The sequence below is a fragment of the Polistes dominula genome, unplaced genomic scaffold (genome assembly GCF_049000335.1).
Source record: "Polistes dominula isolate Pdom_NZ unplaced genomic scaffold, Pdom_raw_medaka contig_286, whole genome shotgun sequence".
Taxonomy (NCBI): domain Eukaryota; kingdom Metazoa; phylum Arthropoda; class Insecta; order Hymenoptera; family Vespidae; genus Polistes; species Polistes dominula.
This window is the reverse complement of record NW_028300851.1, coordinates 544,900-566,235: the sequence shown is the minus strand read 5'-3', so window position 1 is coordinate 566,235 and position 21,336 is coordinate 544,900. Positions and strand designations below refer to the sequence as shown.

Below are 21,336 nucleotides of genomic sequence, written 5' to 3'. Positions count from 1 at the left end.
TTTTAGTTACGACTGTCTGATATTTCTGGGAAGTTCAAATGGACGACAAAATTCTAGACAACAAAAAACACGTTACGATTTGGTGAGAGAAAGAGAGAGAGAGAGAGAGAGAGAGGAGGGGTAAGTTTTAATTATTAAACAATTAATTATTATTATAAATTATATTTATTTAACTTTTATCTTATACATAACATCTCCTGTATAACGAATTAAATCAAAAGCTCCAGCAGAATTTATTTATATTCGCTGTAGATTCATTAAACAAAAAGTAGATCAAAATTGCTAAGGATCACTCCTTGAATGATTAAAAGATTGCTTCGATAATTAAAATTTATTAATTGAAGATGAAGTGTCTGTAAAGGATAATAATTTATCATTATTTCAGGTAAACGTAGCTGTTGACTTTTAAGCGAACATAAATATGTCTTTATTACCAATGAAAAGGATTAGAAATGCAAATTTTGTTAAATTGCAAAACAAAAATTTAAGAAATGAAAGCTATCATGAGAATATCTATAATTTTAATCGAAAAAGTATTATTACAATTCCTGAAGATAAACGAAATATACATATTTTAATTGGAGAGTTATGTTAAATGAAGAGTATCACTTAATTATTACTGGAACCTCAGATTGGTAATTTGAACAAATTAATTTATTTTAAAATAACTTGTAATTTCTTTCTCATTTATCTTTTGTTATATTTATTTTACATAGTGGAAACTTTATATATAGTCAGCCCATAAATAAAAGATTGACTGCCACAAAAGTTGAATCAATGTTTAATAACATATATCATCTCAATGGAAAACTTGCAGATTGTTGGGAGGGTAAGATTTTGAAACTTTTTGAAAATTTTTGGCTAAAATGATAATTTAATTTTAATAGATGTTATTGTTTTATTTTAAAATTAACGATTGTTATTCGATTTAAATTTCAAAATGGTTTTCCCGAGGATTGGAAAAGTGTAACAGATTCTTGGAAAGTATTGGTTAAGCGAGGTTTCTACAATGATTTTCATCACTATACATTGAAATGTATGAAAAAAGCACGAACACAAAATGCCTTTGAATTCAAAGTACATTTTTGTTCTTTTTGTCGTCAAAAATGCAATAGCCCGATTCTAGAAGTTAAGAACAATAGTAATATATACAATAAAACTTATGTACCCAATTCAAAAGACTTACCTTCTTCTAATGTAATACAAAATAAATATAATATTAATAATAATAATTTAGATAAGAAAAATCTAATAAAATATAAAAATATAAATAATAATCAATCGAGTCATTTTCTAAAAAAGAAGAAAAGTAACATTTCAGAAGATATACAGAATGCAATTGTTACGAATCTGTTAAACAAAGATGTGCCTATAAAACATATTTTAAAATTATTCGAAATTTTGAATTTTGATAAAAATATTTTGTTGTCTAGACTAGAATGTAATGTTGCCAATGGCACCCAAGTACAAAATAACGAAATGATAAATATCTATGGAAGATCTAATGATGTGCCGCTACTAACAAAATCATCTAATTGCACTAGGAGCAATGTAGATAAATTGCATAGAACTTTAAAGATAGCTGTAAGAGAAGAACAAGATACTAACAACAGGTTAAAAGAGATAAATAATATGCCTTTACAACGATCAGATAAAGGAGATGCTAAAAGATTTGAAAGTAATTCTTATGCGGATAAACCTAGAATCGTATCTGACATGATATTGTCAAATAGAAAAATATTAGTGAAACAGTGTACAAATCAGCAAGGAAGAGAAAAACTATTCTGTAATCTTATTTCTACAAGTTCTAGTGAATTTGAAGATTTCTCAGAATTTGTAGCAGATACAAACAAGAAAAATGAGGAAAATATGAAGTATCATACTAAAAGATTCAATAAAAGAAAAAGTGATAGTTTTTCTAATAATTCTAATTCTAGCATAGAGGAATCAAGATGGAAAAAACAGGAGAATAAAACAGAGGTGGTAGTACACAATCTAGAAATACCACAAATAAAAAAAAGATTTGTTGATACGAATAAGCCTGATACAATCAAAGAAGTTAGTAAAAATAGTACCAGTAATAACAATAATCAAATAATATCGAAACTAAAGCAGGACATTACATCAGAAAATTTGGACATTGTAAAAAGTCCTATTCTAGAAAATTACTATGATACGAATGCGAATAAAAATATAGCTAATGATAAATCAGTGCTTAGAACTGTTTTATATAATACAAGTGATAGTTATGAAAATGATCATCAATTAATATCCGACAGAGAGATTAGAAATGATAATAAAATTTATGAAAGTAAATATAATAAAAATGAAAGCTTTCCAATTGCAAAAGGTAATGATATTCAAACTGAATTCAATAAAGATCTATCTTTATTAGAATTAAAGAAACCTAAATTATTATCTAATTGGATACCACGAGTTATATTTGATTATTCTTTAACTGATGGGTTCAGCTTGGTTTTTGAAGGACAATTGGTCAAGTATGTAAGGATTTTAAGGCATTTCATCTTATTAATGGATACACGACTTATATTATTTTCATTTATGTAGCGATGCTGGCCATGTAATTAATAAAAAGCTCAAAACTCATCCCATTCATGAACGATTATCCTCAACATTAATCAAAGATATGAACCAAGATATTTATCAACTTGTTGGAAAATCGCATAATTCTAAAAACGGTAATATTAAAGGCATTTAAAGTTATGATTGTACTTACGCTTTTACATATAATGTTACAAATTTATATTATGTTTAGTTGTACCAACAAAATTATTGAAGTATTATTCCCGTGGATGTCCATTGAATATCAATAAGTTTTGCAAAATGTGGAAATCATATCTAGAAGGTATTTAAATATTTGGTTACTACTAACATATAAATAAATGATTTTTTTCTTTTTTTTTGTGATTTACGATAAATAGTGAGTTAATGATATATATCATATATATCATATACAACATTTTTAAGGTGATACAAATAAAGTAACAACTAGGCAAACAAATAAAATTACAAATATTTGAATATTGCTACAAGATTAAGAGAACGCAAGACATACCCACCATTAAATTATCGGACTGGTAAAAAAGTATTTTATTATTACGCTATTTTAACACTTATTGTTAGTTAACTGCGTGTGCCATAGCTAACTACATGCTGTTCATCGTGCATTTTTGACGAGAACTAGTAATTCAACGTGACTGGGTCTTCACTGCTATTTTAATAATATATAATATATTGTTTATTTAATAAATTAAATTATATATTGTGTGTATTACTATTAATAGGAGAACGTGTCGATTCTAAACAAAAAAAAGCAGTCTACACAAAAAGCAACACTCTAAAGTGTTCTAAAGATGCTAATACTTCACGTAAAATTATGGTAAGATATTTTATATAATTAGATTTAAAAAGATTTAAACATACATTATAAATAATGGTTTTTACTATGAAGTATTTTTACTGTGCATCTCTCGGCTATATTCTACATTAATTATATTAACAGTTGCATACTTAATAATTTATATATTTTTAAGGAAAAAAAAAGAAAAGATAAGTAAATAACTTAAAAATCTTAAATCTTCCAAAATCTTAAAACAGAAAAAGGCAAGCAATGCATCTAAAAATGAAAATTTCAAGGTATGTAAATAATGTTTAAATAATTATATTATATAGGATTATATTATATTATATATATTATATATTATACAGAATTAAATCAGATCAGTTTTATTTTAAAGTCTTATAATACTTATCAAAAGAGAGAGGAATAGAAAATGTCTAATTAATAGGATTCTAAAATCAACCCTTTCGGTGCCAATAAAATTGTATTATTTATATCGTAAGTAGATCTGGTGACAACATATTGAATTTTTACTTGGAATTTGCTTAAAAATTTCTTAGGTATAGGTTGTCAAAATAAATTATTAATAATTAAAGATGATTTTGTTAATGCAAACATTGTATAATTCATGAATATTTGATACATCTTCTTTTCATTCGCGATGCAATTCTAACATTTACGGATTATAAATTGACATATACTTTCAAATGATCCTTGAACTAGTGTATTGTTAAGCAAATTCTTCTGCTTAAACTCAATGTTACTTAGAGACCCCCTTATAGTATCAAAAGCTTATAAATAATAAAAGTTAATTTACAACAAAAGGGTTGATTTTAGGACCTATGTTAATTAGTCATGTTTTATTAACCTCGGTGAGTACTTTAAACCCTTAATATATTAGTCTCATTTTGTATAACATTATATATATAACAAGTTTATTTGTTCATAACAAATTCTAAAATTTCGTCTATTTGGTTTTTTCTATTCTAAAAAAATTAATAAAAAATCTTAAGATATCAAGCATTTTAAAAGCGCAAAAAAATGCAAGTAGCAAATATAAATATGCAAATTTTACTGTATTTTAATAATGTGTAAAAAATTATATGTACAAACAAAAATTGTTTGTTTATAACAAATTCTAAAATATTGTCTATATATTTTTTTATTTATTTTGAATGCATAAACATTTTTGCTTACAGTTACAGCCACGTATAGTTTTAAAAAGAGTTACAGTATCTTCGCCTAGATACAAATTACGATCAAATTGTAGGAATAAAGTGAACAAATAAAGTGCTGCTGTACTTCAGTTAGATAAACGTTACAAGTAAGATTCATAAAAAATTTAATCTTAAAAGTTTAGATCTAAATTGAAAAAAGTATTAAACATATTTCATTTTTATTTCAGATGTGATAACAAATGTTAATCATTTAATTAAAAAAAAAAACCTGAAGTAGATTTACCGTAAAAATGTATCTCAGGTAGATGATATTTTATTTAATGGTAATAGACATATTTTTTCAATGTAAACTCTTATATTAGACACTCATTTCTCAAATTAATTAACTCCATATAATACGAAATACAGAAAATTAATTAAAAAACATATTTTGTTATTTTTCATAGCGTTAAGAAAATTTATTTTAAATATTAAAAACGAAGTGTATTTATAAATTATGTACAATCTCCAAACATCGTACCTAGAAATTATTCCTATTTTGTGTAAGTTGTTTGATACTTTGATATTTATAATACATTAACAATTTATCTTGTAATCTCACATATGTTCTATTCAATAAATATTTGTTTTATTTTGTTAATTAACATTATCGTCCTCACGTCTAATCGAGGACTCTTTTGTTTAGTCAAATTTTACCAATCTTATCGTCACTTCTTACTAATTTTTAATTCTATTCCTCTATTTTTTTCTATGCAATTTTTTTTTGTGTCATTTATTTTTGCTGAATTTTTTTTTATAAAATATATAAATTTTACCTTCATTTATTTTACACCAACATTAATTTAGCGGAATACAATAAATTGAAAAAACTAAACTTTTATTATAATAAATTAGAAAGATTTAATATAAAAAGTAACATACATCAGCATCCATAAAAAGACTGAATACAATACTATTTATGCTATATTACATTAATACAAATCATACGTACATGTGTAAAAAATGTGTATTATAAATTAATTTTACAATCAAATATATTTATATTCTCAACTCTTTCGCTACGGACGTATTCTGCGACGCGCTACTCTCGCTGAGCGAGCCGCTGCACTAAAAGTGTGCATTTACGAAACAACTGTAATCGTCATTGATACGTTTAAAGGTGCGATTTCATGCTGACGTTTGACGCTAACTTTTAGCGTAAAATTTGATCACAGATACTTCATTTGAATAGATTAAACACAAATATTTATTAAAATATTTTTTTTTTACCATTCAATGTCTGAGATACTTCCACACAATTTAATTTCTGCGCGTGAAATTTTACCATTCATTGAATCATTTTGAACTTCATTTGAAGCTTTATCTATAAAACTAGCTATTTTTGTTTGTTTATTTAACACGTTCAAGCCGGCGCGTACCACCGGTGGCCCGCACAAGACTGCCTCATCGGGCAGCTTGTACTACCGGTGGCCCGCGCTTAACTGTTCCATCAGGCGGCGCGTTCCACCGGTGGTCCACCTTGGTCCAGGTTATAAACAGGCAAAAATCACGCGCCGCCAGATGAAGCGCATCTTACATTCGAGTGCCGCCCCACAGCGCAGACACTGAAAATCGGCGCCGGCGTCAACGTGTTAAACCTTTTAACATTATTAAATGAAATTTACTCGTCGCATGATTGCGAATAACTGTTAACTCCGCAGTGATTGTTGCTTTGCAGAGTGAGCATTGAGCTTTTAATTTGTTAGAATGAGGCAGGAGCCATGAACAAAAATTTGGATTACTAAGCCACTCCTTACGGAACTTTTGTGGCCGCCGTGTGCTTTGTTTTTTTAATTGCATAGGAGATGTGTTATCTGTCATTGTAAATATAACCAATAAAAAATACAAAAGAAATAAAAACTTGAATAATTAAAGAAGAAGTGTTACAAAATATCTTTCCAAATTAGTTTTAAAAATATGCTTAAAAATCAATAATAGATATAAAAATGTACTCTTCTCTTTTAGCAGCAAAACTAAACGTTCGTTATTACCTAGGGAATAAATTTTTAGCTTAAAATAAAACATGTATAATTGAATACATAAAATGATCAGGTCATATTTTTTTACCATGAACTTCTTCATTAGATGATGTTACAACAGTAATAATCTGCATAACATAATTAATTTATAGCGTTAAATGACTGAATAAATAGACTAATAATTAAATTGTTGAAAAAAATTGTATGACTATATTCAATTTTGAGGATATGTTTATCCTTTAAAAATTACCTGGATTAATAATTATCAAATATTTCCCTGGTCAATTTTTAACATACTTTTTTTGTGCGATCTTACGTGATGTCACTATATGTTTACATAGATTTTTATTGACTTACTGTAATTATAGTAGATTCTGTAGCGGCTATTTTATCTGTCCTATCTGTCATATCTGTCCTATCTGTTCAATCTGTTCTATCTGTTCAATCAGTTCTATATGTTGAAGAAGTCGTCCTGTTCTAAGTGTTAAGATTAAAATGACAGAATAAATAGAATACTAATTAAATAGATTACAAAAATACAAAGACTTGATTGAATTTTGAGAATATGTTTATCCTTTAAAAATTACCTGGGTTAATAATTTTAAAATATTTACCGGGTAAATTAGTAACTTCTTTTTTGTCGTATGATCTTCTGTGACGTCACAATGTTAGAAATATGTTTAGAAATGTAAAAACTGTAAAAGTAAAAACTGAAAAAATGTAAAATCTGTAAAATGTTAATCTATAAATGAGAGAGAAGAAGGTTTAGATTTTATCGCTGTTATTGATGGTATGCAAATGCTGCTATGCTGCTATACTGCTATCTTTTGCAATTTTTCCAACCGTTTTTCAGTTTTCTTCTGTCTTCTTGCTTCTTTTCTTTATATCTTCATATTTTCTTCGTGTCTTCTGTTTTCACGTTAACCGTTCAACTGACTCGTTTGCAAAATTTGATGAGTAAAAAGAAAGGTCATCAACTTTCAGACTCATGTGTTCTATTGGGCTGTGGTAGTTTATAGTATATATAACTTGTGACTGTGACAGCAGTGGGGTGGGGGAAATGGGAGGCGCGTGACGCTGAGCAAGCGAGTGAACCAAACAAAAAACTTCGAGACATATCGATAAAATTAAGTACATATCGAATAATATCGATTAATATTGAATTATCGTACAGGCTGAATTTTGGATCGTACAAGGCTATAAATTACGTGACGCGTACGATAATTATCGTACGAATGGGATCACTGGTCACCGCCCGTACGTAGCGAGCGTCAGGCGTTGGGTGACTATAGTCACCGCACGTAGCGAAAGGTTTAATAAATATACGAATATATTATATATATACTTGCACAACAAATTAACACATTCGCAATCGGCATTTGTTGAATAAAATATTTAGCTGGATATATATTGTATACAAAAACTTGAAATATATGTAAAGAGAATATACTTTCTTCAAAAATTTAGCGCGCTTGATATGCTCTGCGCGCGCTTTTAGGTCACCTGATGGGGGCCTCGTCATATATGTAATACTTCTATATGGACAGTTTCTATAAGTGGAAGCTGTTCTGACTAAGAAAGACAGAAGAATAACACTTTCTCTGTCCTCTGAGGTTCCAGCTCGGTTCTGCGCATTCTTTTGTGCGCAAAGGGGAAGGCAGCGGGTTATTCAAAACAGGAATGTTATTATAAAATTTTTTTTTTAATTCAATGCAAATTTATTTTAAAATACAAGATAATACTGAACAATTATTTTTTTATTGTTTAGGAGAATTTATACCGAAATCCGCTGAGAAAAGAAAAATAAAGTAAATATGTACAATTGCTACAAATATTTGATGATAAATACCTTATCATAAAACATCAATAAACTAAATTATTAGTTAAATTCGTGATCCATAACATTTGTATAAAATATTTACAATTTTATAATTATACAATTTATATTAGTTAGAATATACTATACCATTAGAGCATCACCACTCTCATCAGTTAACATACGGTTTTCCTTAAGATGATTTATTAAATCTTGCAAAGATGAAATTTTTTTCTCGAGGTTCCTCGTTTGCCTCTGTAGCTGCTTTATTTTATCCGATTTTTTTTATCAGTCTCTTTTATTAAAGAAAGGGTTCTTTTACTCCTTTTAGGCGTCGCAAAATCTGATATTGAAATTTCACTAACATGACGAGGCTCGTAAAATTTACGCTTTCGAAATTGATTTGGGGAATCAATTTCATGTGGAACTTTAAATAAGAATAAAACAGTATTAATTAGAAAAATATTTGAAAAATATTAACAATAAAATATAATATTTATTCTCACCAGTATTTTCGTCTTCGCTGATAGGATCTGATTTTGCATTTTCTATAAATTCATTTAAATCAGATTGGTTACAAGAGGCTCCTGGAATTAAAATATTTAACAATATTAAAAAATTAAATTTTTCCATTAAACTTACCAAAATTAATGCTACTATTATTTGAGGTTTGACACTCAGTATTGTCTACTTCAAAACATTTTTTTGGACAAAACATTTTTAGAAATAATATATAAATATTTTTTTTTGTTACTATCCTTCTATGTTTATACATAAATCTTATTATTTTACTTTTTTGCAAAGTATTGAGTACATTATATTGGTTGACAATATTATTCTCAGAAAAACATGATGACGATTGATTGCTGACTCCATTTTCATCAAATACTTCCGATAGCGGCGTGTTTGGTGGTAATTTACTAGTTTTATCAATACTGAGTGGATTTGTTAAATAAAGTGTAGGAGCTGCATTACGTTTTAAAGAAGATTTAACAACTCCAAAAATTTTTGATTGACAAATATCATCAGCTTTGAAATGTCTGGAACATATGCAAGTTCTTTTTACATCATTATTTTCAGTTAATCCACAAGCATTTAGTCACTTCAAACGTATCTCCAAATTTTTCGGAAATCTAAAATTGATCAAATTTAAATATTATTAATAACATAATAAAGGATTTCATCTAAAAAATTAAAAATAATTTGCACTTACTAATGCAAAGAAATATTGTCAGCTCTCGACGTTTTTCTATCACATAAATAACAAAACTTTACCATTTTTCAATAACTGATTGTTGGAAAAAGAATATTATTTAAATAAAAACAAAAGTTTTTTAAAATTTATAATTGTTTTTCTGAATTATAATAATAAATATATTTGTAAACAGAATCATAACCACAAAATTATTCCCCTCATTCTTCCCCCTCTATTATATCATGGGGAATTCTCAAGCATGCGCAACGTGAACCAGGTATCTGGGACGAGAGAGAAAATAGTATATGTCGGCACCTTAATAGTGGGACATTCCTTCCCATTTAAACTGTCCATATAGAAGTATTACATATATGGGCCTCGTCGAGTAATCGAGGATATAGCAGAATGATAAGTTAGAAACGGATAGGTAGAACAAAAGAAAGAAAACGTGTTAATAAAAGTCATTAAGAATAAATTATTTTAATTCAGTTATAAATTAAAGTTGTAGGGAGAGACGAATAATTGACTTTAATTGTCGTTTCTTTTATTTTACAGGTAATTGGTGAACTTTGTATGTGTATATATTGTAAATAATAACATCAGTTAAAATATAACCTCTTATTTTACAGAGAAACAAATTTGGTTACTTATTCTAACAACTCCATATTATAAAACAATATTATATATATATATATAAGACCAGAATAGGAGTGGTTCAAACAAAACGGTCAAGAATAGCACAAAGTGTTGTTCTGAAACGAATTTATTTCTATGTCAACCTTATTTCCTATATACAATATTTACAAAATGAACAATATAATATTACCTGAAACGAAAAACGACAATTATGTCTATTCTTCACTTTTATCACTCACTTTCTTAGTCTATTAAATCTATCTATCCTTTTTAAATATCTAATCTGATTTGTATATGTAACGTCTTTTCTCTCTTATTTATATCCCATCTGATCCATATACGTTACATCTTTGCTTTGTCTCTTTTGTTTGTGTATCCAATTAGGTTTATACACATAACGCCTTTCCTACTACCTTCCTACTTATGAAAGCGCGCGTAATCACAAAGGAAGAAAGTACACTTTCTTTACATCTCCCCCCTCCGGGTGAAAATACTTCATAATTTGTATTCTATTTGTGATATTTATCATTCTTTATCTGTGTCTTCTGTTTCATCGGTGATTGGTATGAGTTTTGTTATATGGAATAAATCTGTATTTCTTTTTTTCCTGTTTTTATGTTATATATTGAATCCGATATCTGACCTATTATCTCATATGGTCCAGTTCTCAATTTATCCAATTTCGTTTTATTTAATTTATTTCCATTCTCTATATATACTAAATCTCCTATGTTAAATTTGTGTTCTTTTCTATTTTTATCGAATAGCGTTTTATTATAGTCATGAGATCTAATCGTATTTTCTATTGCTGTTTTTCTGTTTTTAAGCCATATATCTTTTTCTTCAACTTCTTTTAATTCTTCTGGTACAATACTCACGTCTGATCCATCTAATAAATATCTTGGGGCAAATCTAGTTGTTGAGTGTTCTGTCTCATTGTATTTTTTTATACATTCATGAGCTATTGTTGTCCATGCTTTTTTATTTTCCTTTTCATTAATTTTGCATCTAATTTTATTTACTATGGTTTGATTTAATCTTTCATTTAAACCATTCGAAAATGGCGAATCTACGGCTGTAAATATTATTTTTATTCCTTTTTCTTTTAAAAATTCTTTAAATTTTCTTGAATTAATGCCTGGATATTGGTCTGCTAAAATCATTTCTATCTGATTTATTTCTATTACTTTTTTTATTAGTTTTATGAAATCATTTGCGTTTTGTGTCCGTGATGTTATTATGAAAGCGTACCTTGTAAAATGGTCAACTAGTAAGTGTAAATATCTTTTTGTTGATCTATTTCCTCCAAAACCCCCTATTGTATCTAGTGACATAATTTGAAAAGGCTTTGTCGCTGGGCCCAAGTGTGACATTAGTCCATATTTTCTTTGCCCTCTTGTTTTATTCTCCAAACATATCCTGCAATTTTTACATATTTTTATTATATTTTTTGTCATATTTTTTGCTGTGTATCTCTTACTCATTCTTGCTGTCATTTGGCGTATACCAATATGGCACCATTCCTTGTGAATTTTTTCTATTAATTTTTTGCTTAATTTCTCTGATAAAATTATTTTATCCCCCTTTCTTGTGTGCTTATAAAATATCTTATTTTTCTCTATAAGTTTCCTTATATTTTGTTGAATATTTTTGTTTTCAGCTTGGTCCCTTTGAATTTCGTTTATCTCTATTAGATTCACAGTTCTTAGCGCTTCTTCTGTATCTTCCCCTGGTTCTAATACTGGGTTTCGACTTAGACAATCCGCTTCTATGTTGTCCTTTCCTGGAATATATTTTATTACAAAATCATACTGTGATAAGTAGTACGCTAAATCGCCTAGTTCTTCGTCTGTTCTTGCTTTAATATTCAAGTTTTCCAGTGATTTGTGGTCTGAAAACACTGTGAATCTTTTCCCAATAAGCCATTGTTGCCAATATTTCACCGCTTCCTTTATCGCCAGACATTCCAAGTATATAGCCTTTCTCTTCTTTTTGAGTTTCTGTTAATTTCTTTGAAAAATAAGCTATTGGCTTATCTTTTCCATTAGGTTGTGTTTGTTTAAGTATTGCTGCTATACCTTCTATTGATGCATCTGTGTATAGTTTTATTTCTAATTTTGGATCGAATATTTCTAATATTGGTTTTTTGCATAGTAGCTTTTTTATTTCCTGGAATGATTTTTCACAATCTTCTGTCCATATAAACTTTTCATTTTTTCTCAATAATTTGTGGAGTGGATCTAGTATTATAGCACTTTTCGGAATATATTCATGGTAAAAGTTTATTTTGCCTAAAAATTGTCTTATGTTCTTTTGAGTTTTTGGTTGTGGAAAATTTTCTATTGATTTTAGGTTGTCTTTGATTGGCCGGACTGTATTATTTTCTATTATGTGTCCCAGGTTAGCAGAGTTAGAAGCGAATGTACATTTTTTAAATTTCAATCGAAATCCTTCTTTTAGTATCGCACTTAACACTTGTTCTAAGTGTTCTATATGCTTTTCAAAGGTTGGTGAAAAAATAAGTATATCATCTATGTAATTTTCCGAAAAATCTTTTAAATTATTTTTTCTTAAGATATTGCTTAGTATCCTTTGGAATATCGCTGGTGCTGTTTTTAAGCCGAATGGGAGGCAGGTCCATTGGTAATGTCAATCTTGTGTTACAAAACCGGTTTTTGTTCTATCTTCTATTCTAAGGGGAATTGACCAAAAGGCAGAATTTATGTCTAGTGTGGAGAAAAATTTGCAGTCCCTTGTTTTTACTATTAAATCTTCAATTATTGGAAAAGGTTGTGCTTGTGGTACAATTAGTTTATTTAAGTCTCTAAAGTCTATGCACAGTCTTGATTTTTTATTTTCTTCTTTTTTAAATGCTAGAGTGACAGGTGCTGCAAAAGGGCTATATGATTCCTCTATTAGTTTTTTTCCCAGTAATTTTGCTATTTGCTGCTCTATTTCTTTTTTATCTTCTATTGTACATCTGTATGGTCTTTTACTACAATATTTTTCTTCTATCAAATCTATTCTTGCCTCATAATCTTTAACTGTCCCAATGTCATACTTATCTTTTGCGAACACCGCATTATACTTCTGTATTACTTCTTCTATCTTATTTCTTTGGTTTTTCTTCAGGTATTCTAATTTTATATCGCATTCTCCTTGTATGACATGTTCGTTGAAATTTACTTTGGCTTCTTTATTATTCTCAGTCTTATATCCTATATCCAGGACTCTATCTATCTTTTCATTTATTTCTCTTTCTTTTAAATTTGTCCTTTGTGATATTTTTAGGTTTTCATACTGAGAGAGTCTAAATATTTTTATCATATCTAGTCCTATGATAAAATCTTCAAAATTATCTTTTTCTATTATGAATACATCTATTTCTTTTTCCAATTCAAAAATTTTTATCTTTATTGTTATTAAACCTTTCGTTTGTGTCACACCATTGACTGTTTTTAGAAATGTTTTATTCATATCTTTCCCTTTATTTCTAATTTTTATCCATTTTGAATTTATTAAAGAGACTTGTGATCCAGGATCGTAAGTCCCTTCTATTTCTAAAGTATTTTCTATTAACATTTTTTGTTTAATCAATGGTGTGATTATCAGTTTTTTTGTTCTGTGTTTAAATTTACTTCTATTATTGAGTTGTTTTTTACCTTTGGATACTTACCCTTTTCTTTTTCACCTTCATTTATTTTGTACCAACATTTGTCTTCGGGATGATATCTGATGCCTTTATTCATTTTCTCGCATATATTGCATGGTTTCTTTTCCTTTTTTTCCTTTATCCAGTTTCTTTTATTTTCCCTTGTTCCTGCATTTGTCCTCATTACCATGCTTTCTAATTTTCGTATTTCTTTAAAAAGAGAAATTCTGTCTGTTATTTTATCTTTCTCTATCCCTTCTCTTATATCTTCAGGCATTCCTACCGCTATTAATGCGGTTTTTGTTTTCATGTCGATTTCCCTATCTGCATCTAACAATAACTTTTCTTTCCGTATTGCATATTCTAGTAATGATCCTTCTCTGTATCTGTATGCTACAGCGTATGCCCATCTGTTCCAACCTTGATCTTCAAAGGTTTGTATAAATTCATCTCTCCATCCTTCCCAATCTCTTTCTCCAAGTTCTGCGTTAGTTGAAAGATACCAATCCTGGCCTGATTTGTCTAGGAATAGTCTTAGTATTCCGATCTTCATGTTATCCTCTGTGATGTCAAATCTTCTGCATTCTTTCTCAAACGTCTCTATCCACTGTTTTTTCTTCTCGTGTCTCTTGGCCGATTCTTTCAAACTTGCAAACACGCTTGTTTTCCTTAATTCGCTATGCTGACTTACATTCTGATATTCCTCAGGTAGAACATATATTTTCCCATTTTCTGTCTTAATTGTAGTTATAATCATAATGTTTGTTTTTGATTCTGTTGGAGAAGGTATCACCTGAAATTCGAACTGTAGTTTTTCCATTTTCTTTTTGTTCTATAGAAATTGTCGTTTTATAAGACCAGAATAGGAGTGGTTCAAACAAAACGGTCAAGAATAGCACAAAGTGTTGTTCTGAAACGAATTTATTTCTATGTCAACCTTATTTCCTATATACAATATTTACAAAATGAACAATATAATATTACCTGAAACGAAAAACGACAATTATGTCTATTCTTCACTTTTATCACTCACTTTCTTAGTCTATTAAATCTATCTATCCTTTTTAAATATCTAATCTGATTTGTATATGTAACGTCTTTTCTCTCTTATTTATATCCCATCTGATCCATATACGTTACATCTTTGCTTTGTCTCTTTTGTTTGTGTATCCAATTAGGTTTATACACATAACGCCTTTCCTACTACCTTCCTACTTATGAAAGCGCGCGTAATCACAAAGGAAGAAAGTACACTTTCTTTACATATATATAATATTTTTTTTTTAGTCAACAAATTTTCTAAAGGTGCACCCCCACCGCAACCCTCACTCCCACCACTACTCCCACTACACCACGATCTCCCGTCGAACGAGCGTTTTCATCGTTTTCATGATAGGGTTTGGGGAACTTGATGAGTAAAAAAAAAAAAAAAAAAAAAAAAAAAATAAAAGGTCATCAAAATATTTTTTCTCGACTTGAAGATTTTCCCGTGCAGCTATTGAACCGCCGATTGGACTAAACGATTACTGAACGTTTTCTACCTAAAAAAAAGAAAAAAAAGGTCATCAACTTGAAAAAGTTGGAACTTGGACACTTTTTCCGACTTTTTCAAAATTTTGTCCGAGATTTGTCGGATTTCAAATTTTCCCGGGGCGTACGATAATTTTCTGCCGCGTACGATAATTTTGCGCCCCTGTGTCGATCAAACGAACTAAAGTCTCTGGGATCACAGGTCTTATATGTATGTATTCAACATCTTGTAGCGGACGCGTATCTACAGTCACGCCTCTGCAGACCGCTTATACAACTATACCTCAAATGATAAAACAGATCAACAACACATAAAACAAAAGAGAACAATAAAGAATGGCATATACACACTACACGACACACAACGCATTGCATTCACCACGTGTTCCAAAAACTTATTTCAACTACTTATTATACTTATTTGATACAGTTTTATTAATAAAGTTTTCTATATACGTTAACCATTTTTGTATATCTTTTATCTCGTGGTTTAGTAAGCAGTGATACCACAATCTTGTAGAAGGTTTCTCTAGAGTAAAGATAATATTAGACTGAATTTTGTTTTATGATTTTTATTGTTAGGATGCGACTTGCTTTTCTTAGTTGTACACTTCTCAACGGCTACGCACAGACTGTTCTAGTCTGGTGACCACTACTTGCTAGCGTGGTTCCCTAGCCTTCTAGTAACTTTAGAGGGCGCGACCTTCGGTCGTACCGCTACATTACTCCCTTCGGAGCATTTTTCTTATTACATAAAAATGCGAAACTTAAAATTATAGATGTTTACAAATATATAAAAATATAAAAATATATATAGATATATAAAAATATTGCATTATCTCTATCCTAACCTAATAAGTTTTAATTGGTACATACGAATCGGTATTGCAATCTTTTTCGACGAACGCTGGTTTTAGTCTTTCTATAGATACATTTATATGTTTTCCTTTATAGTTAATTTTGAAAATATTATCTGTAATTCTTTGTATAATTTTGTATGGACCTTCGTAAGGCGCTTCTAATGGTTTTTTTACAGCGTCGACTCTTAAAAATATGTGCGTACATGTATACAACCTATCCTGAATAAAATGTTTCTTTTTGGTATGGTGTGCTGTGGGTATCGGTCTGATTTGCCTTATATGTTGTCTTAATTTTTCTAAGAATATGTGTGGATCTTGTAATAGTTCTTCGCTGAGAAAAAATTCTCCTGGTAGTCTGATGTTTTCACTATATACCAATTCCGCAGCTGAAGCTTTTATATCTTCCTTTAGACTTGTGCGTAGACCAAGGAGCACTGTTGGTAGTATTCCTACCCAGTCTTTATCTTCATGGCACATTATTGCTGCTTTAAGTGATCTATGCCATCTTTCTATCATTCCATTTGATGCAGGGTGATATGCTGTTGTTCTAATTCTTTTCGCTCCGACTAATTTGGTTAACGCTTCAAATAGTTGACTTTCAAATTGTGTTCCTTGATCAGTTGTAATTGTAATAGGAGAACCAAATCTTGAAATCCACTGCGAATAGAATGTTGTTGCCACTGTATCTGCTGAGGTATCTGTCATTGGAATTGCTTCTGGCCATCGAGTAAACCTATCGATCATAGTTAGGCAGTATCTCATATTTTTAATCGTTGGTAATGGACCCATTATATCTATGTGTACATGTTCGAAACGTCCTTGTGGTACTTCTATTTTCGAAGGTACCTGTTTGTTATGACGGCTTATTTTGCACTTTAGGCATGCTAAATATGTACTTGACCATTCTGCAATATCTTTGTTCATTTTTGGCCACATGAAGCTTTTTCCTATAAGGTGTTTTGTTACTCTGCCGCTGGGATGTGACAAATTGTGTACGTTCTTAAAAATCTGCCTCCGTAAAGAGACTGGAACGTATGGTCTTATGCTTTTTCCTACTATGTCGCCATAAATATATTTATCAGAGCTATCGAGGAAAATCTTTTGCAGGTTCAATTTTTCTTCTGCCAAAATATTCTTTAGTTCGTCATCCTCTTGTTGCTTTGCCCTTAGCTCTTCTGTTGATACTAGGACTGGCATGTCTATGGTTTCCAGTCTTGACATAGCGTCAGCTGCCACATTGTCTTTTCCAGCAACGTAAACAATTTTGGAAGTAAACTGTCCTACGTAATCCAGCTGTCTGGCTTGTCTTGGGCTTGCTTTGTCCGTCTTTTGCTTAAAAGCGTATGATAGTGGTTTATGGTCAGTCTCTATTATAAATTCTCTTCCTTCGACAAAATATCTGAAAAACTTTAGGCTTTTATAGATAGCTAATAATTCCCTATCATACACACTATATCTAATTTGCGCTTTTTCTAGTTTCCTTGAAAAATATCCTAGTGGTTCCCATTTGTTATCGCAGAATTGTTCTAAAACTGCTCCAATTGCGTTATCGGAAGCATCAGTCTTTAATTTTAATACTGCTTTCTCTTTTGGGTATGCCAATAACGTTGCTGTGGCAATTGATTCTTTGGCTTTGTTGAAAGCTTCTTCCGCTGCTTGATTCCATTCTACCAGTCTTTTGTCGTGCTTCTTGGCACCTACCATATATTTGTTAAGTGGGTCATGCCATTCTGCAGCCTTTGGTAAGAACCTCCTATAAAAATTTACTACCCCAAGGAAACGTCGCATATCTGAAACAGTCTTTGGTTTGGTATAGTTTTGTATAGCGTGGACTCGCTCATCCAACGGCGCTATACCCTTATTATCTATCTTATAACCTAAGTAGTTTACGCTATTTTGAAAAAAATTGCACTTTGAAATGTTTATTGTTAGTCCATATTGCCTAAGTCTATCGAATATTGCACGCAAATGTTTTTCATGGGATTCCTTATTTTTAGACGCTACAATTATATCATCTATGTAACAGGCACAAAAATCTAATTTGCTTAATACTATGTTCATAAACCTTTGGAACGTTTGCGCCGCGTTACATAAACCGAAAGGCATTACTGTGTATTCAAACAGACCGAAAGGTGTGATTACCGCTGTTTTTTCTATGTCTTCCTCAGCAAACGGAATTTGGTGATATGCTCTAGACAAGTCTATTATGGAAAATATATTACAGTCACGAAATTGTTGCGTGACGTCGTGTACATGTGGAATGGGGTACCTGTCTGGTACCGTAACGCTATTTAGTCGCCTATAATCTCCACATGGCCTCCATTCGCCATTTTTCTTTGGTACCATATGCAGAGGGCTCGCCCATTGATTCTTGGACGGGCGACAGATTCCTTCGTTGACTAGTTGCTGAAATTCGGCTTGTGCGATTCGCAGTTTTTCCGGATTTAGTCTCCTTGCTCTCTCTGCTATTGGAGGACCTTTTGTGGTAATATAATGTTTCACCATGTGGCTAATGGGTTTCCTTGAAGTTGGTTTAGTTAAATCTGCGTACTCCCTAAAATTTTCTAAATACGGACTATTGCAATTAATGGTCAAAATGGTTGGAACGTCAATATTTACTAATTCTGCTTTCCTAGAAAGCAATGTATTGCCGTCCAACAATTTTTTGTTTCTTAAATCTGGTAATAAATTATAAAAATGTAAGAAATCGGCGCCTATTATTGCTTTAGAAACATTCGCTATAATGAATCTCCATGAAAAATCTCGACGGAGTCCAAGATTTAAGTTTAAAAGTTTTTTTCCGAATGTGTCTATTTCTGCACCATTTGCCGCATATAACTTACACATATTGTCTTTGGTTTCACTTATCGAAATACGTGGAATCACTGAGACGTCTGCACCAGTGTCTATCAGAAAACATGCTCCTGTTTTGCTATCATTTACCATGAGGCGCAGGTTTCTCGTCGCGTCGTCAACTGCCTCTATTTGAGACGCTTGCATTAGTTTTCCGAAGGCTTTCTTTTATCCGGGCCTGTCCACTTGCACGGGGATCTGCACTTCCACGATTGTTCCGCGAATTTCCAGTGGTAGTAAAGATCTTGTAGCGGTACGACCGATGGTCGCGCCATCTAAGTTACTAGAAGGCTAGGGAACCACGCTAGCAAGTGTGGTCACCAGACGAGTACAGTCTGTGCGTAGCCGTTGAGAAGTGTACAACAAAGAAAAGCAAGTCGCATCCTAACAATAAAGATCATAAAACAAATTCAGTCTAATATTATCTTTACTATAGAGAAACTCTCTACAGTAAATTGGTGCCGAAACCCGGGAACGTCCGCGTAAAAAAATAAAAAAATAATACAACAACTAAAATAGAAAAAATAATAAGTGGGAGAACAATGGCGCAACCAACCAGCGAAGCCAACGTGGCCCGTGCCGATACCGACACAAAGGAAGTCAACGCCAGTGAGTTTAGAAATATAACGCTTCCAGCTTTTTGGAAAGAGGAACCAAATTTATGGTTCGTAATGTTGGAAAAGGAATTCACGGCGTACAACGTTAAATCGGATGCCGTAAAGTTTTCAGCGGTGATAAGGAATTTGGATACCACGCTGATAAGAGAGGTACACGACATCTTAGCATCCCCCCCCGAGCAATGTACGTATACACATCTAAAGGAAGCCTTAATACACAGACTAACTAAATCCGACGAACAACGGCTAAGGCGATTGTTAATGGGAATTGAGTTAGGAGACAAAAAACCGTCCGAACTTTGGAGAGAAATGAAACGCCTAGCAGGTGATAGTGTTAGCGAAAAAAATGCTCCTAACGTTATGGATGCAAAGGATGCCAACCAGGGTACAAGAGATCCTCATTATTGCAGACGAAAAATACGTCACCCGCAAGGTTAGCGGAAATGGGTGATAAGATCCTCGAGAGAGAGCGTCTGCCGGAAACGGCCGCCATTTCGGAAGCAGCGCCAGTAGGAAAGGCCGCTCAAGCAACAACCAATCACGAGGTAGCAGAATACATGCGTGAAATCGCGCAACTAACGAAGGAGATAAAAAACCTAATGCGCGGCAGAAGAAGGTACCGAAGTTTCCGCGGAAGATCCCGAAGTCGAAGCCGATCATCAAGCAAACACCGAAACAATGACGGCCTATGTTACTACCACTGGAAATTCGCGGAACAATCGTGGAAGTGCAGATCCCCGTGCAAGTGGACAGGCCCGGATAAAAGAAAGCCTTCGGAAAACTAATGCAAGCGTCTCAAATAGAGGCAGTTGACGACGCGACGAGAAACCTGCGCCTCATGGTAAATGATAGGAAAACAGGAGCATGTTTTCTGATAGACACTGGTGCAGACGTCTCAGTGATTCCACGTATTTCGATAAGTGAAACCAAAGACAATACGTGTAAGTTATATGCGGCAAATGGTGCAGAAATAGACACATTCGGAAAAAAACTTTTAAACTTAAATCTTGGACTCCGTCGAGATTTTTCATGGAGATTCATTATAGCGAATGTTTCTAAAGCAATAATAGGCGCCGATTTCTTGCATTTTTATAATTTATTACCTGATTTAAAAAACAAAAAATTGTTGGACGGCAATACATTGCTTTCTAGGAAAGCAGAATTAGTAAATATTGACGTTCCAACCATTTTGACCATTAACTGTAATAGTCCGTATTTAGAACTTTTTAGGGAGTACGCAGATTTAACGAAACCAACTTCAAGGAAACCCATCAGCCACACGGAGAAACATCATATAATCACAAAAGGTCCTCCAATAGCAGAGAGAGCAAGAAGGCTAAATCCAGAAAAACTGCGAATCGCACAAGCCGAATTTCAGCAACTAGTCAACGAAGGAATCTGTCGCCCGTCCAAGAGTCAATGGGCGAGCCCTCTGCATATGGTACCAAAGAAAAACGGCGAATGGAGGCCATGTGGAGATTATAGGCGACTAAATAGCGTTACGGTACCAGACAGGTACCCCATTCCACATGTACACGACGTCACGCAACAATTTCGTGACTGTAACATATTTTCTACAATAGACTTGTCTAGAGCATATCACCAAATTCCGTTGGCTGA

The 21,336-nt window shown here is 31.6% G+C and overlaps 2 protein-coding genes across 3 annotated transcripts; one reads left to right on the top strand and one right to left on the bottom strand.

Annotated features, from left to right (window-relative positions):
• The first annotated feature begins 390 nt into the window (after positions 1–390).
• LOC107073650 (uncharacterized) lies at positions 391–4,941 on the top strand. 2 transcript variants are annotated; one of them, XM_089171571.1, is made up of 9 exons: positions 391–635; positions 717–829; positions 1,434–2,498; positions 2,569–2,699; positions 2,777–2,866; positions 2,989–3,098; positions 3,306–3,400; positions 4,561–4,685; positions 4,767–4,941. In XM_089171571.1, exons 3-6 carry the CDS (start codon positions 1,480–1,482, stop codon positions 3,039–3,041), a joined length of 1,293 nt encoding a protein of 430 aa, XP_089027697.1. In that variant the 5' UTR covers positions 391–635; positions 717–829; positions 1,434–1,479; the 3' UTR covers positions 3,042–3,098; positions 3,306–3,400; positions 4,561–4,685; positions 4,767–4,941. The 2 variants fall into 2 exon arrangements, with proteins under 2 accessions (XP_089027697.1, XP_089027748.1); XM_089171622.1 differs by lacking the exons at positions 4,561–4,685; positions 4,767–4,941 and having other exon boundaries at positions 3,306–3,404.
• A 3,645-nt stretch (positions 4,942–8,586) lies between these two features.
• LOC149033822 (uncharacterized) lies at positions 8,587–9,937 on the bottom strand. The gene is made up of 4 exons (XM_089179769.1): positions 9,587–9,937; positions 9,016–9,506; positions 8,880–8,960; positions 8,587–8,800 (listed from the first exon to the last, which is right to left on the bottom strand). The coding sequence occupies exons 2-4, from the start codon at positions 9,146–9,148 to the stop codon at positions 8,640–8,642; spliced, it is 375 nt and encodes a 124-aa protein (XP_089035895.1). The 5' UTR covers positions 9,149–9,506; positions 9,587–9,937; the 3' UTR covers positions 8,587–8,639.
• Between the last annotated feature and the right edge of the window lie 11,399 nt (positions 9,938–21,336).

Excerpts from the sequence above, each read along its gene's own strand:
- LOC149033822 (XM_089179769.1), bottom strand. The coding sequence starts at position 9,148 with ATGTATAAACATAGAAGGATAGTAACAAAAAAAAATATTTATATATTA. Across the intron at positions 8,961-9,015 it reads TAATAGTAGCATTAATTTTG|GAGCCTCTTGTAACCAATCT; the intron begins GTAAGTTTAATG and ends TTTTAATTCCAG. Across the intron at positions 8,801-8,879 it reads CAGCGAAGACGAAAATACTG|TTCCACATGAAATTGATTCC; the intron begins GTGAGAATAAAT and ends TCTTATTTAAAG.
- LOC107073650 (XM_089171571.1), top strand. The coding sequence starts at position 1,480 with ATGATAAATATCTATGGAAGATCTAATGATGTGCCGCTACTAACAAAA. Across the intron at positions 2,499-2,568 it reads TTTGAAGGACAATTGGTCAA|CGATGCTGGCCATGTAATTA; the intron begins GTATGTAAGGAT and ends TCATTTATGTAG. Across the intron at positions 2,700-2,776 it reads ATCGCATAATTCTAAAAACG|TTGTACCAACAAAATTATTG; the intron begins GTAATATTAAAG and ends TATTATGTTTAG.